General features: G+C 40.8%; 1 protein-coding gene across 4 annotated transcripts in view; it reads left to right on the top strand.

The window, feature by feature from the left end:
* Nucleotides 1-15659, top strand: part of TAOK3 (TAO kinase 3) — a 189323-nt gene extending 173664 nt beyond the window's left edge. For 2 of the 4 annotated variants that reach the window (XM_024120620.3, XM_055080251.1), the window contains 4 exons: nucleotides 4896-5135; nucleotides 6680-6892; nucleotides 13083-13265; nucleotides 14294-15659. In XM_024120620.3, the coding sequence (XP_023976388.1) occupies nucleotides 4896-5135; nucleotides 6680-6892; nucleotides 13083-13265; nucleotides 14294-14455 (798 nt within the window). In that variant the 3' untranslated portion in view covers nucleotides 14456-15659. The remainder of the gene's footprint in view (nucleotides 1-4895; nucleotides 5136-6679; nucleotides 6893-13082; nucleotides 13266-14293) is intronic. The other 2 variants (XM_028479927.2, XM_028479928.2) reach the window with 2 other exon arrangements.
* Nucleotides 15660-17634: the final 1975 nt, after the last annotated feature.

The raw sequence follows: 17634 nt of genomic DNA, 5'->3' as shown, positions 1-17634 counted from the left end.
TTGCAAGCAATAGAAACAAACTCTGGCTGACGTAGCATGCAAAGGAATTTATTGGAAGGATATGGGGTAGATGACAGAGCTGAAGACCCAAGCTGGAAAAGATGAAGAATCAAGCTGGGAAAGCAACTTCCGTGACCTAGAGGGCAAGAGCTAATGGACGTTCCTCAAGACATTGCCATTTGGATGTACCTCCTCCAACCATGTTTCATCTTTGTATCATTTCTGCTTAAGACTCAAATTCCTAGGAGAGATAGAACGTGATTGGGTAATGTGCTTATTCCCTTACTCAATAGTGTCTCTGATTCCAGATAGGGTGGAGTAGCTTCTCAAGCAAAAAGAGGAGCGTGTTAACAACAGAAGGGGAAATGGATACTGAACCTACAAAAATGTCCACTATACTGTTTCATAACTCTCTTCTTTTGTATTTTTTTTCATTTACTATCTAGGACACATAACTCTGCCTCATTCTTTTTAACCATCAGTAGTATTTGAGGCGGGGGGTATGGCTATAGAATAATTTATTGAATGAGTTACTTCTCAGTAGATATTTTGTTGAAGTTATGCAGTATTACTAACAATGCTACAGAGAACATCTTTGTATACATCTTTTTACATGTATGCAAGTACTTTGTAGGATATAGTATTCTCAGGAGTAGAATTTCTGGGTCAGAGTGTATATACCTAAATTTTTAATAGATATTGCCAAATTGCCCTCTAAGGGTTTATAACTCCCACCAGCAAAGACTACCTATTTTCCTCTACCTTTGCCAAAACTGAGTATTACCAGTCCTTTTCATTAATGAAAACATTTAAAAGGATCACCATAGGCTGAGTTGAGCCTCTTCTTCTATCATCACTACACACAGATGCTCACTATTTTCTAACCAGTTATACAACTAAGAACTGAAGCTAAGAAAGTATTAAATGTCATACGCTAACAACATCTCCACTTAAATTTTGAATTCTAGTTCTTACTCAGTGTCAGTGGGCATGAACACAAAAATTTTTTTTTTTTTTTTTTTTTTTTGTGGTACGTGGGCCCCTCACTGTTGTGGCCTCTCCCATTGCGGAGCACAGGCTCCGGACGCGCAGGCTCAGCGGCCATGGCTCACGGGCCCAGCCGCTCCGCGGCATGTGGGATCTTCCCGGATTGGGGCACGAACCCGTGTCCCCTGCATCGGCAGGCGGATTCTCAACCACTGCGCCACCAGGGAAGCCCGAACACAAAAATTTTGATTTGAGTCAGATCACTTGCTTTTAAAGAAGTCAATAGTTCTTCCATTGAAACTTAAATAGAATGCTTGGTTCGTGGTTGGGAAGGGTTTATTAGGGGATACACCCTGGTTCCACATCTTACGCAGGAGGTAGGTTCAAATAATGTGTATGGAAATGTGTTTCTTGGCCATGGTGTACGACCATGGCCGTATGTTGTATGTATGTTTAAACCCTAAGCTCACACCCAGCCTGGCGAGATGCTCACTGTATGTGATGTGGGCAGGGGAATGCGAGCCACGTGCCTCTCATCTCACGCTCCCTCCAAGGCATATATACATGGAATGCACTGGTGGGCAGAATCACCGGTACCATGAAATTTGTTTTTGTGTTTTTGCTCAACTCATTTTATTGAATGTGTATAAGCTAGAAGTGCATATGATGTGGCTCTACTGTATATTGTGTCATTTGTACAGATGAAGCAATCATTGCATGGTGTCCAGGTAGAGCAGAGGAATTTTCTTCAGAATATAATATTCCAGACTGAAAAAGCATAAAGCAGGAAAACATAAGCCATTCATTTGAACATTTTTAGTGGAAAATATTGAAAATCTAAAAACCTGAGTTTTAGCGTCAGTTCTACTTTATAGAAATTATATGATCTTGTGTTAGCCTCTCAATTCCCAAATGCCTTACTATCATATATAAAAAGGGTAAATCCTAACAATTCTTAACCACTGCATAGGGTTGCAACTAGGATTGAACAAGATATATGAAATCACTTTAAAAATTGAAACCACTTTACACATTATTATGTAGGTACAGCAATGGGCTCTTAAAAAGCTGAATAATGTTTTTATCCCATGGTGTAAAATATTATAGGCAGCTTACCAACTTACATCTCAGCAACTCAGATGTATGAATTAAAGGTAATTAATTAAAGGTAATTTCTATTGCAATTGTAATAGAAAAGCCATTTCAGTATCATGTTTCTGTCACTTTTTAAATAGTTTATAAAATCTAGATTTGTTATTATATGCCAGATATTCACTTCTCAATACAGAAAAATAATAATGACATTTATATATCCCAAAGCATTTTCTTATGGTCTTTTCTTTCATCTTCACAAGAATGGTAGTTCACAATGGGTACTACTGATATTATCCTCACTTTACACCTGAGGAAACTAAAATGTAGATTTAAAGTCTTGCCCAGTGCCATACATAATGAGTCAGCGGAAAAGCTGAACCTGACTAACACCCTGAATTATTTTTCCATTGATTCTCAAACTTTAGTATATATCATAATTACCTGGATGGCATGTTATGAACTCTGGTTTCTTCCAGGTAATTCTGATGCAGGTATTCTTTGGACAACATCCTGAAGCATTCCATTAAACACAAAGAGAAGCATTCATTTTCTTCTGAAAGTGTTGTTTGCTTTATATCTTTTTTACCCCCTGTGAGTTTCTGGGCTTTGGACAGGTCAGACTCAGTTTGAAATTCTCCATTTAGGAAAATGTGTGGAATGTATAAATGCCCAATATTGGGACTCCTGGTCCTCAAAGGTTGAAAATGATAGAGTGATCTAGGAACAGAATCTTCAGCCATTGAAAGGGCTTTTCCTTGGTTTTAGTCTCTGAGAAGAGCTCACCATCCTTTGGTGCCACCTAGGGGCTGGTTAGTGATTTTTAAAAGAAGACATTTGATGGTCCAGGTAAGGAAGGAAAAGAAAAACGCGGGAGAGGATTGGGGGAGATGCTCTGGAGATTATCTTTTACTCCTTATAACAAATGAAATGGCACTTATACTTCAGATATTTCCCCACTAGAAAATAAGCCCTTGATGGGGATGTACTTGTTCACTGCCCCATTCTTAGTGCTTAAAACAGTGCCTGACACATAGGAAGTATTCAACAAATGTTTGTTGAATGAATAAATAAATGAATGATTAACAACTTTGCTCCGGTAACAGATGCTGTGCTGTTTAAAGGACTTCTCTTCAAATGGATGGAAGGCTCAAATATGCAAGATATTCTCAACCATGCCAGTACACAAATGTTACTGGTATCTCTATGAAAATGATCATGCATTTTCTCCATAGCGGATGCCATTGGAAAAGAGAGGCACCCTATTGTTCTGATTTAAAGTTCAGCTCAAGGGCTTACTCCTTTCCTTGCCCTTCTTAACTAGTAGTAATAACACCCTTTTCGGAAATCTTACAGCATAAAATCTTCACCTCTTTTATATCATTTATCACTTCCAACCTTGCACTTTTAAAAAAAAATTTTACACATAAAACTTATTTCCCTGTATTAATCAAGCTTCTTTTGTTTGTGTGTTACCGAAATTTATTTGAGCTGGCTTAAACCAAAACCAGGGGGTTTGCTACAGAGATATAGGAATTTTTCATAAAACCCAGTAGCAGTCATACAGCTGGACCTACAAGGAGAGCTTAGAACCAGTCAGGAACTTGGGCATCAGTATATTCCCTGCACTTCTTTCTTTCTTTCTCGTTCTTCTTGCTTTGAAGCCCAGCTTTCTCTAATCCTCAGCCCTCATAGCAACGGGTGGCTACCACATATGTCGTTTTTATATGCCCCTCAGTTCTAGCCACACATGGAGATTAACTGTCCCTGAATCCAAATTCCCAGGAGAGAAGATAGATTGATTCAGTTTGCTGTGAGCTGAGGATATACTTCAATAAATGTCTATTACAGTTCCCTGTTAGAGTGTTAGCAAGTTGAGCACCGAGTGATGGCTTAGTAAATATTTTTATGTACCCAGAGCGCACATGGTTCAGATCTTTGATATAGTGCCATTTAGGAAATATCCTTGAAGTGGGGAATGAAAAAATTTCGCCCAACTTCCTCCCTCTTTTTTTTTTTTTTCTGGTTTCCTTTCTTTCCCCCTTCGACAAAAGAGAGAGAAAGACATGAGTAAAACTGGGAGGAGCAGAATGATTAGATCTAGAAATGACCAAACAGACAGTAATGGAGAAGATGAAAGGGGAGAGGTCTCACCTGCTTTTTCCCAGTGAGCCCTGACCTCTGAGATTTTGAAAAATAGATGGTTGGCCTACTTCTGATACATGCAAAAACAGGGAGTTTCCCAGAAAACTAGGAACACTGCAGACATTATCAGTTTAATCCAGCGATTCTCAACTCTGACTGCATATTAGATCCACCTAGAGAACTCTTAAAACTATTGACGTCAGGGTCCCACTCCAGACAGTTATCAGAATTTCAGGTTATAGGACTTAGGCATCTTACGTTTTAAAAGCTTCCTCACATGATTTTAACGGGCAACCAGCCGGGATTGAGAACCACTGGCCTAACTAAAGAAACACTTATTTAGACCCATGCATAACACATCACCTAATTAAGATTCACAGCAGCCCTGTGAGGTAAGAAGGGGTCAGGTAGAATAACAGTAATCCCATTTTACGGGTAGAATAGTTGTGGTGGCTGTGAAGTTGCCCAACTTGAAAGTGGTGGATCCACACACACAACCTGTCTCCAGGGATTGTTCATCTAGTCTCATTAAGTCATGCTCCCAAACACTAATGGGCTTAATTAAGAGACAGTTAATAGTGCCATTCCTTGCCATCCCTCACCGAGTGGTGCCTTCCCTTCAGTTTGTCTCCCTTCATCTCTCTCCACGTATCTTTTCTTCCTGAATGCAGGAACTAAATAAAAAGAGGACGCAGAAGGAGATGGAGCATGCCATGCTGATCCGGCACGATGAGTCCACCCGAGAGCTCGAGTACAGGCAGCTGCACACATTACAGAAACTCCGCATGGATCTGATCCGGCTACAGCACCAGACTGAACTGGAAAACCAGCTGGAGTACAATAAGAGGCGAGAAAGGGAACTGCACAGAAAGCATGTCATGGAACTTCGGCAACAGCCAAAAAACTTAAAGGTGAGAGGAAATTTCCCGATTTATGCTCCAGGACACAGCCAGGTTGGATCAATGGTTCCTACACCTGGATGACTGTCAGAGTCACCTGGGAAACTTCGTAAAATTACAAATTTCAGGACCCCACAGCTACTGAATCAGAATCTCCAGAGTCTGGGTATAACAGACTCCTAAAGAGATGTTGCGGGGCAATATGATCTCTCCATTTCTTCTTTGTATCCATTATGCAATTTCTCTGACCCCTTCATGACCTTCCCTCTCTAAAATTATAACACATGGACTAATAGCAGTCCATGGTTCTAATCCCAGGAAATGAGGAAGTTACCTGACAGGAATATAGCAGATAAATTGTATCAGTCATGCCAGTCAGATAATTGGTTGTAGCTACCTTGAGTGCTATTCTATTGAGAAAGACTCTAAAGCCACATCCACACTTAGTAAGGAAAAGTATGATTTATTAGTGACATCTGTCCTGGGCATGGGAATTGGGAGTGATATGCCAGACATTTATTATCCCTGCACTAGAAATATGGAACTCCTTTGGCCTGCAGTACCTCCAGAGAATTTTAGCTGACTGCTAATTAACAAGCTATATGGACTAAGCCATTGCTATTTGTCAAGGGAGTCACTGTCAGTGTTGACAAAGATATAAGGCCAACCTCAACCGCACTGGCCTTCTTCCTCTCTAGCCAGATCCTAACCTGTCTAATTAGTGATCCTTGTCATCAGAACCCCTCCATATGTTCATGAAATGTACATGTGACTAGCAGGCAACCTGATGGAATGCCTTCTGGGCTTATAATAGTAAACCCCACCTCACCCTTGCCAAAATGCATATTTGATATTGCTACATGCAAGTAGTGGAAATGGGTTATGATGTAAAGTATAATCCACTGTTGCCCTTTATTGATTTTTCAAGGAAACACAGAGCAGTGAGAGATGGCTCATACATTGCCATCCCCTTTCTTACTTGGAAGTGGAGGAAAACAGTTAGAGGGGGAAGGGGAGGGGCAACAAACAATAGAAGACACTGAAGATTTTGACTAGGAAACCACTGAAATAATGAGCAATCTTGTAACAAACTAAGCTTCATAGTATTCCAGAGTCGTCTTAGAGTTGTGATCTTGTAACAATTCATTTTTAAAAATCAATTTTAAATTCAAAACTACTTCTATTCATTTGATATTAAACCAAAGTATTTTAGGGAGGGTGGGAGGGAGGGAGACGCAAGAGGGAAGAGATATGGGAACATATGTATATGTATAACTGATTCACTTTGTTATAAAGCAGAAACTAACACACCATTGTAAAGCAATTATACTCCAATAAAGATGTTAAAACAACAACAACAACAAAAAACCCAAAGTATTGGTAAAGTTAACACCTGTCTGTGACACATGCATTATTTTCATTATTACTGACTAGTAACGTGGGTCACTGCACCAAAAGACAGTTGGTCTCAGCATCTATATTGTATCATGAGAATGGAAGGCTTTCTGTATTTACTAATGTGTCTTTATTTTCCTTTTGTCACTTTTTCTATACAGGCCATGGAAATGCAAATTAAAAAACAGTTTCAGGACACTTGCAAAGTACAGACCAAACAGTATAAAGCACTCAAGAATCACCAGTTGGAAGTTACTCCAAAGAATGAGCACAAAACAATCTTAAAGACACTGAAAGATGAGCAGACGAGAAAACTTGCCATTTTGGCAGAGCAGTATGAACAGAGTATAAATGAAATGATGGCCTCTCAAGCGGTAAGTGGTTAGGTTAGGTGCCACGGCTTCAAGAGCTTTGGGAATCAAGAAAATTCAAGAGCCAGCCTTTTGGTCCCAAGATGATTCTTGCGCACATTTAGGATATTGGTGTTTTTCTGCCCAAAGAACTGAAGGAAATGACGACGCTGAATAAAGCCAAGCCAGAGCGGATACTTGCTGGAGTGTGTCTTATAAGATGGAACTTGAGGAATAACATGCTAAATCAGACCTGTGGCACATAGGGACTTTGAGGGCAAGATGTGATAGATATTGCATGTAATATCATACTCTCAATCATCAAAGATTGCATAACTAATGTCAGGCACAAATGAATAGGCACACAGACACATTCACTCAGTAAACTTTTACTAAACATCTGTGCTCAGCCCTGTGCTGGGCTCAGAGATAGAGTGATGAGCTAGAGAGACGACAGTGGTCCCTGTCCTCACACTTCTGTCAGTCAAGTGAGGAGGTCAGATAATTAAGCAATAAAAATAAAACATAAAAGTGCTTTGAAGTGGGAGGTGCCAGCGGCTATGGGAGGTTGAGTAGGAACAACTAATCTGGTCTAGGGAATGCTTCCCTGCAAGAGCCAAGAAGCATGAAGGAATTTATTGAAGCAAACAGGTTCCATGGAAAAGGGCCTACACGCTTTTCCAAAAGATGGATAGTGTACATTTGGGGACTAAAGAACTTTGATATGAGCCCAAAGTTCAAGGAGGAGGATTGTGGGAGCCCAAAATGGAGAAGTCATAAAGGTCTTGGCAGCCAGGGATGGGAGCTTGCCTGGTAATTCAGTGAAGATTTCACAAGGAGATGAATCTTAAAGGGTAATAGTTGATCAGACAAGCAGAAATGGAAAAGTTATTCCTGGCAGACGATACAGTATATATGAAGACTCAAAGGCCTAAAAGAGGATGGCATGTTTGAGAAATAACGATAGTTGATATGGCAGGAGTATAACGGGCAGCTGGTGGATAATCAGGGGTCAGAGCCTCAAAAGCTGGGAGTGTGGACATTATTCTATCAGCAATAGAGAGCTGCTAAAGCCTGTTTTAGGAAGGAAAGTGACAGGATCAGCTGTGTGCTATAGAAAGATACTGGCAGTAATGTGGCAAATATAGGTAAAGAGACCTGTTAGGAAGCTATTATAATAGTCCAGGAAAAAAAAAAAAATGAAGGCGTGAACTAAGAGAGAACATGCTAATGGAAGTGGTGAGAAGGGAGAGAAGGATTTGATAAATATTTAGGAGGTAGAAGAGATAGAACTTAGGGACCAATTTGAGAGGTAGGTTTGATAACAGTGGAACAGGTCATCATTTTACCAAGATAGAAAAATGGAGGGAGGGGTGAGTTTGGTTGGATGTCTAGAAGATACTTGACTCATTATGTGAGCTCTTTGGGTATCTAGGTAGAGAGGTACAGAGATGGAAATCTGTAGTTCAACAAGGTGTCAGCATTAACATCAAAAAGTTAGTCATTGTTATATGGGGGCAGTTGTAGCTATTCGGAATACCTGAGATCTCCTACGGATAGGAGATAGTATTAAAGAGGAAGAGGACTCAGGACAGAGTTGTGGGCATCAACATTTGAGGGCTGAGTAGAAGGTGGACCAAAGAAGATGAATAGCCAACAGTATGGAAGGGGAACCGAAGAGAGTATGTCACAGAAGCCAGAACGAAAGTTTCTAGTTGATGATTTCAAATGTTGCAGAGAAACCATTTGGGCCCAGCAGTGGCTTTGTCCATTGTTTGTCACAGACAGTGGAGTGGTGGAAATGGAAGACATTCTAAGTAGATTGAAAAAGTGATTATAAAGTGAGATAGAAACTGTAAGTGAGACTGCTTTCCCCAGATTCTTGTCAGTGAAAAAAAAGGAGAAAGAGAGCTATAGCTAGAGGAAGAGACAGTTAAAAGAGGTCTTCGATTAATTGGGAAAGGCTTAAACATGTCCTTAGCTGAGGATCGGAGCCAATGTATTTCATTCATTCATTCATCCGATAAGTATTTATTGAGTGCCTCTACTGCACCCCAGGCGTCCAGGAATACTGTGGTGAATAAGACAGTCATCGATCATGTCGTCATGGAATCTATAGAAGAGTGGAGGAAACAGGTGTTGGAGAAGTCTCTGTGTAACAGCAGAGCAAGGGCAGTATGCCCACAGAGTGTAAACCAAGAGAGCTAGGCTGGTCTAGAGAGTCAGGAAAGGCCTGTCTGTCACAATGATTATTTAAGCTGCAGTGTAGGGAGCACATTCTAGGCAAAAGGAACTACATTTGTAAACATGGGAAAGACCATTGCACTTTTAAAGAACTCAGAGAAGTCCATTGTGTTTGGAATATAGAGAATGAGGAGGAAACTAACAGAATAAGGTGAGAGGGGTAAACGGGGACAAGATCATATAGGGGCTTGTAAGCCTTCTTAAGAATTTTGATCTTTATCCTAAAAGCTGTGAGAAGCCATTGAAGAGTATTAAGGAGGAGACTGACATCAAATTTGCATTTTTGAATGATCACTCTGGAGACACGTGGAGAATGGCCTGGGAGATGACGAGAGTGGGTGTAAGGAGGTCATTTATAAGGTTGCTGCCTTTACCTGGGTGTGAGGGAGGGGTGGCCAGACTCGAGAGGGGACAGTCAAGATGAAGCAGACAGTGACTCAGTTTGAGAGCTAGGCAGGAGGTGGGACTAGGAGTGTTTAGTACCAGATTGAATGTGGAGAGTGAGAGAGTGAGAATGACCCCCAGTCTCCAGTTTGAACAAAATGGTAGATGGTGCCATTTATCTATATGGTAAAAAAGGAATTGGAGATTGGGAAAGTGGGAAGGGAAATATGATTAGTTAATATTAATCATGTTGAGCTTGAGGCTGGGAAACATCCAGATGCAGATACCTCGTATAGAGCGGATAAGCTAGCCTGGACCTCAGAAGAGAAGTCTGAAATAGAGGTGTAGATGTGGGAGTCGTTTGCATAAAGATGGTAACTGAAGCCTTTGGAATAGATGAGCTTCCTTAGGAAGGGAAGTTAGAGGGAGAAGAGCGCCCATGACAAAGCCCTGAGGAACACCCACATGTAATGGCCCAATAAGGTAGGGAGTAGCTGGAAAAGGAGAGGAGGGGGCTTCCCTGGTGGCGCAGTGGTTGAGAGTCCGCCTGCCGATGCAGGGAACACGGGTTTGTGCTCCGGTCTGGGAAGATCCCACATGCCGCGGAGCGGCTGGGCCCGTGAGACATGGCCTCTGAGCCTGCGCGTCCGGAGCCTGTGCTCCGCAACGGGAGAGGCCACAACAGTGAGGGGCCTGCCTACCGCAAAAAAAAAAAAAAAAGGAGGGAGGGAAAAACCGAAAGGATGTGGTGTCTCAGAAAACGAGAGTTCAGGAAGGAAGGGGCAGTCCACAATATCAAATGTTGCTGGGAGGACAGGTAAGATAAGGACCCCTCCAGGGTGGTCATCAGTGACCCTCCTGTGAGCAATAGAAGGGGAGGTGTAGGAACAGAATGAGGAGTGCAGACAGGGGTTAAAGGTAAGGAGAAGGGGAGAGAGTTGGTAGGGTCATAAAGGTTGATGGGATTTTGGTTTTGTTCATGTTTGTATTCTCAGCATCTGCTACAATGCCCGGCATAACAACAGGTGCTCAATGAATGTTTGTTATATAAGATGCTAGAGAACAGGATCAGGAGTATAGGTTCATGATTGCTCTTGAATAAAAGGAAAGAAATAACCCTTCCTTCTGAGGCAGGTAGGAGATAAAAGTACAGATGATAATTACGGCAGTCCTTTACTGCCCGCTTACCACGTGCCAGGTACTGTTGAATTCTATAAGTGTTATTTCATTTTTGTGAAACCCCTTTGACCTTTGAAGTAGTTACTTTTTTAACCCTGATTTACCTGTGAGGAAACTGAGGTTTATTGAAGTCAAGTCACTTGCTTAGGGCAAGGGTTGGCAAACTTTTTCTGTAAAGGGGCAGGTGGTAAATATTTTAGGCTTTGTGGACTAACAGAGTCTCTGTCACAACTACTCAACTCAGCTATTGTAGTACAAAAGCAGTCACAGATAATATATAAATGAATGAGTGTGTCTGTGTTCCAGGAAAACTTCATTTACAAAAATAGGCAGCAAGCCAAATTTGACCCTTGGTCCATGGTGTACCAACTCTTGACTTAGAGGGTCACTTAGTGGTACGTAGCTAGTGGTGGAGCTACGATTTGGACCCTGTTTGGGGAGACCCTGTAAGCCTAGATGCCTGGCCACTACTACATTATGTTGTTTCTGTCACATCCTTTACTTGAGTTTAATCCGATAGAGGGAACAGACATGATATTTACCTATACTTTTATAAAACTTTTTAATGGATTTGGTATGTGCAACTTTGGGGGGTGATGAATACCAAATACTGGAATATCCCCTGATTTCTAGACTGGCACTTCTTTATAGAGTCAGAGCTGGTACAGAATAACACAGTTACTGACATTAATAATAGAATGCCAGAAATAAGAGAAGATGGGGATGTTTCAGTGGTCTAAATTGCCTGTAGAATGAGCCTCTCACCCACTTGGCCAGGGCTCATAACAATTAACCAAGCCAAGTAGAAAAGAATAGACTTTCATTCCCTTTATTGGTAAGAAACCTCCCATATCAAGAGGGAATCGAAAACAATCTCCTTGGGAGCCAGTAATCCCTTCGGCATTTACCTGTGAAGCTGTTGCTGCTGCAGACTAACTGTTCATTGTGTCTAGTGTCTCTTCTCCCTTCAGTTCGCATTGGGAAATGAGAAGAGCAGCATCCTCTCTAGTGGATTTTAGTGAAAGCTGGTTAGGGTTAATTATTAGAAAGTACCTTGGAAATATGATTCCATTATTTATTTTGTGGTCATTTGACATAGTATATTTCTCCAAAGCACTAAAGAAGACACTATGCAAATAACTTCCTAAAACTATTCTAATAACATTTCAAAAAGTCATAACTCAATCAAGATATTAAGAAATGTTATTAATTGTCACAAATTGTACAGAAGAGGGAAGGCAGCCTAAGGTGGAGAATAGGTATCTTGGCAAAGTGGTCTCAATGGAAACACGCAGATATACTCAAGGTAGACAGAACTGTCTAATTCAAGGGTTCTAATCTCGTAGTTCCCAGCTGAACTGAGGGCCTGCTAAATCTAGACCAAACCAAGTCTGGTGGGACAGGAGGGTCTTCATCCCTGAACACAGTCCTGCTAATGGCCCTAAATCTTCAACTGTGCTCATGGAAAGGCTGGCATTTCTGCTGGCTGGCTTGGTCCATTCCCCATACAGGATCAGTATCCTGGTGTGTTAATACAAAGTACAGGTGCTACAGGGAGCAAGGGAAAACTTTATTTGGATTTCACTGCTTCAAACCAGAATACCCCCCGTAAGATTATCAAGGTTACCTTCTGTGGGGAAGAGATTTTGAACCACTTGAGTTTTAGATGGCTGGCCATAAGGATAAAGTATAGCCAATGTTATAGGGACCAACTTTACTTGCTAGGAGCGTAATGGTACTGTGATATTCCTCAAATGTTACGGAGATTGGACTCATTTTTTTTAGAGCTAAGGATATCTAAATGTATAATAGTTTGGGGGTTAAAGATATCTAAATATGGAAATGGTTAGTCAAAATAATGATAACACCGACTATTTACTGATCCTTTGGTATACATCAAGAACTATGCCTGGGATTTTATATGAATTCTTTCATTTAATCCTCACACCAGTCTTAGACAATAGGAACTATTATTGTTATTTTCTTGAGATGAAGAAAATGAGACTTGGAGATGTTAAGTAACTTGCCAAGATAACACACCTAAGTGAATGGTGGGGTTGGAATTCCAGCTCAGGAGTCTGCCTCCAGAGCCCACAGGCTTAATTACTGGAGTGTGGAACCTTCCTGACTCCTGCTAGTGTGGTTTTAAGAAAACCAGGTTTCCTTAAGAAAAGAATGTTTTTGTTTTCTTAAGAAAGAATGTTTTAAGAAAAGGAAGTGTTTTTAGAACTTTGTAGCCCATTGGGCAGAATGTACTATTTTTGATTCCTAACTCTTAAAGTACCCCACACCGGGCATCTGTTTTTCTGAGAGGCCTGTTTCAGTCCAAACAAGGAAGCATCTTCCAGTAGTCACCAAGTTCTGTAAGCTAGGAGTGAATCACAGTGTATGTCTTCTGTACCCGCAGTTACGGCTAGATGAGGCTCAAGAAGCAGAATGCCAGGCCTTGAGGCTACAGCTCCAACAAGAAATGGAGCTGCTCAATGCCTACCAGAGCAAAATCAAGATGCAGACAGAGGCACAACATGAACGTGAGCTCCAGAAGCTAGAGCAGAGGGTGTCTCTGCGCAGAGCACATCTTGAGCAGAAGGTATGAGCATGTTGTCAAGGGTCCTGTACCGCTGGGTAGAGGACGGGTGTGGCTCTGCCTGTGTACCGGGCAATTTAACAAAGGTGCTGTTCTCCTCATACCTGCTTTGATACTCCTTGTGCCCCTGAGAGGTAGGCATAGTCCCCATTCCACAGGCAGGACGCTGAGGCTCAAAAGGCTTAAGTTACTTGCATAAATCTGATCCCACAGCCTAAGTTCTCTCTATTATATTACTCTGCTCGGAAACCTTCCACCTTCACAGCCTGAGGACTGACACGGGTTACTGGGTAGTTGATTTGACGTATGAAAGGTACTGTGAGTTGATAGCGTGGCCACTAAATGTCGTGAGGAAGCCAAATACAGATTTGGTTTTTATTCTCAGCTATTTCTAAACCAAAAGAAATCACCAGCAGGGCTCTTTAAAAAAAATTAAAATGAAGAGAGACTGATATTGCCATACATAATAAATGTTATCAGAATTGAAATATTCATTGTTTTAGATATTGCTGAGGAATATGAAGTAGAAAAGATGTCATAAAGCGTCTCAGAGCTGTTAAGCATGTATTTGCTTAACCAGTTATTTGTGCTTTCTTCTGGTAGTTCCCAGAGATCAACGTGAGAGACTATTTTCCCAGCTCCTGCCCTAGAACTAAATTGCTAATGACCCAGGGGGCTTTGGGCTCTCTCTGGGAAAGCAGCACAACTTAATTGTGCTTGAGTGTCTTTTAGCTTCTCCCGAGCCATCTCCTGCTGAGACAGGACAGTGACCTAGATCTGCCCAGCTGCTTGGCTTGCTAGAATGGCAGTGCTGGCCCCAGGTGGCCCCAAACATTTTTATTCTTGTGAGCAAGTTTTAAATGTGATGGATTAGACACACAACGTTTGTCACAGGACTCTCCCAGCCTGCCCCAGACTAGTTTACTCTTAGTTCCTGCGTGTTTGTGTGTCATCTGTGTGCATGTTATGTGTATATATATGCCTGTCTGGAACTCCTTTCCGTTAAGAACTGTTCATTGTGCTTATTTCAGATTGAAGAAGAGCTGGCTGCCCTTCAGAAGGAACGCAGCGAGAGAATAAAGTACCTATTGGAAAGGCAAGAGCGAGAGATTGAAACTTTTGACATGGAGAGCCTCAGAATGGGATTTGGGAATTTGGTTACATTAGATTTTCCTAAGGAGGACTATAGATGAGATTAAATTTTTTTGCCATTTACAAAAAAAAAAAAAAAAAAAGAAAGAAAGAAAGAAAACAAAAAAAATTCAGACCCTGCAAAACCACATTCCCCATTTTAACGGGCGTTGCTCTCACTCTCTCTCTCTCTTACTCTTACTGACATCGTGTCGGACTAGTGCCTGTTTATTCTTACTCCATCAGGGGCCCCCTTCCTCCCCCCTCCCGTGTCAATTTTCAGTGCTGGCTGAAACATGGCCATCTCTTCTATTCATAGTACACGTCACAGTATCGATGTGATTCAAAATGTTTCAGTGAAAACTTTGGAGACAGTTTTAACAAAACCAATAAACCAACAACAACAAAAAGTGGATGTATATTGCTTTAAGCAATCATTCATTACCACCAATCTGTGAAAGTAAAGCAAAAAAATAATAATAAATGCCAAGGGGGAGAGAGACACAATATCCGCAGCCTTACACCTTAACTAGCTGCTGCATTATTTTATTTTATTTTATTTTTTTGGTATTTATTCATCAGGAATTAAAAAAAACAAAGTTTTATTAAAGATTGAAAATTTGATACATTTTACAGAAACTAATTGTGATGTACATATCAGTGGTGACATATTAATACTTTTTTGGGGAATGGGGGGTGGGTGGGGTGAAGAGATCTTGTGATTTTTAAGAACCTGCTGGCAAGAGTTTAACTTGTCTTGAGCATATTCTGATTGTATCATAATCATTTTCTGCTGTTGCAGAGGATGTGAATACACTTAAGGAGCTCACAGAATCCCAGTAGCACAAATTGGGCTTTGGCAAATCGTGTATTTTGTGTATAGAAGGAATTTAAGGAGAGGTATTACTTATTTTCATATTGTATTTTAACTGTTTCTCTGATCAAATTTTTTTACTCCCTCCTCCCAGTCCTCCCCACCTCCCTCCTTTTCCAATTCAGTATTTGGAGTTCAACACTGTCTCTCAATCAGATCATCTTGATCTTTTTTCTTTATTTCCCTGCCCCTCCCTCAGTCCCATATCTTGGTCATAAATATTGCATTATTCACACTTTCAAACTGTGTATTTTCTTACAATAAAAAATGATGAAAAAAAAAAGGCTTTACTTCTTTTGCATGCACTTTAAAAAACAAAACATTTTTCAGGTTCCAAGGAAGAGCATGATAACTGTCAGAGCTTTTAATTATATTTGTAAATAAAAGTGTTCATCACATTGCCTTGCTGTGTTATTGTAGCAGGAAGTTTTCCCTTCTAGGTTCATCAGCTCCTAATGCAGAGGGAGAGCTGCTCTCCAGAAGCTGTTCTCCGTGGCCCCTCAAGAAGAACCATTCAAGATTTTCAGGTAAAGCCGTGTCTTCCAAGTTCTTCTGCAGGGCTGAAGATGGGGTTGCACTGTCTGAAGTGGTCAACTGCACCTTTTTACCCTTAAGAATAGAAGAAGGCACATGTGTGCACATGCACGTGCACACATTTGCACACACGTGCATCCACAATGTGCCAGTCCTAGGACCATGTATTGCTGAGAAAAGTGAGGCACCTTAAAAGCAGGCTATGAAGAAGACATTTTAACCAAATATTTGAAATGATCCTACTGTAATAGTAGATTCCCCCACCCCTCATAGCCAGCTTTTATTAGAATAACTTTATGCACATGACAATGAGGTAGTAAAACCTGTAACTTCTTGGAAACGGTTTTGGGGTCAAGACAATCTCAGTAAGATCTCATTCTCTCAGGGTTCTGAGTCGTAGTCATTGAAAATTGATCTCTAGCATGATGACTTGAAGATCACAGTTGAATTCTACAGGATATTCAGTCATCACGGACGAATGTGATGAGTCATGTTCACTGTGATAGACTAACCCAGAGAGGTATACTCCAGAACTCACAAAATTATTATCAACATGGGCTAACCCCAACCATAAAGGCTTTAATAATTAACACCCAGTTTCCTGAGCATCTTAGGTCATTAAAGTTTCCATATTAGGTACATCAGAAAGTAATATTGGAAAGGGCTGGAAAGGACTCATAATTATCCACGAAAAATAGATAACCTTTACTGCATTATGCTTACCATGTGATAGAACTCTAAGCATTTTGTAGATGAGGAAATAAGCTCAGACCAGGGTAAATGGAGGGAGTGGAGTCTGAATCGAGACCTGTCCGATTTCTGAACCCACACACCTAAGAATAGTCACACTGCCACTCAAAAGGACATTAAATCATCAGTAAGAAAACCTTCTTGTAGTTTATTTCATCCATTTCTGTCTGTAGTGAAAACTAGCTAGCTTGTGTAAAGGCCTTATGTTTGTGAGATTATAGGTGCTGATCTTTATAAAAGTTCCCTCTCCACAAGTTTGTCAGTGATGTGTCCAAGGTAGAGTTATCAGAAGGAGTGTGGGTCTGTGCTCCTGACACCTGGTACAGACTAAGTCTTCCAACTCCTTCTAGTACCTGAGGCAGTGAGAATAGACAGGGACCAGAATAGTAGCAAGAGAACAGGTATAAAATTAGAAGTACTGGGATGGGAGCAGAGAGCCATTGTCTGGTATTATTCCAGCATATACAAAACTTCCCCTGAGTTAAAAGAATTGTTATAGGTTTGTCATAAATATCATAATGGCTGCTTACCTTTGATTTGCAACTATTCACTCAGTGAATATTTACTGCATACCTTATATGTCAGGTACAATGCCAGATGCTTAAGCTCTGTCAGTGTATCTCAAACAGGTAAAGATCCTCACCCTAATGGAGCTTACATTAGAGGTAGGAGGAAAATGGTAACATTATAATTTTAAATGATCTTACATGGTAATAAGTGCTATAGATAAAGGAAAAAGGAAAGAGTAAGGGGGGTCAGAAGTGCGAGAAACAGCATACATTCAGCTCATTCATTCAGGAAATATTTATTGAGCATCTACTGTGTCTGGGGATGTAGTAGTAAGTAAGATGGATAGGGTCACTACTCTGCTGAAACTCATGGTTTAAATGTCCACTGAAAGAAGTAAATAAGCAGTGGACTAATTTAATCAACAGTGGGCAAAGATGAGCCATTACAATGCAAATGCTGGGTGCGACCAGGAGTTTAAAGGAACTGAAACAATTACAGTCATAGGGAATATCAGAGAATACTTACCACTGATGTCTAATTAACAGCAAAAATTTACTTACTGAATTTACCACT

The sequence above is a fragment of the Physeter macrocephalus genome, chromosome 19, assembly GCF_002837175.3.
Source record: "Physeter macrocephalus isolate SW-GA chromosome 19, ASM283717v5, whole genome shotgun sequence".
Taxonomy (NCBI): domain Eukaryota; kingdom Metazoa; phylum Chordata; class Mammalia; order Artiodactyla; family Physeteridae; genus Physeter; species Physeter macrocephalus.
This window is presented reverse-complemented; position numbering and strand designations above follow the sequence as displayed.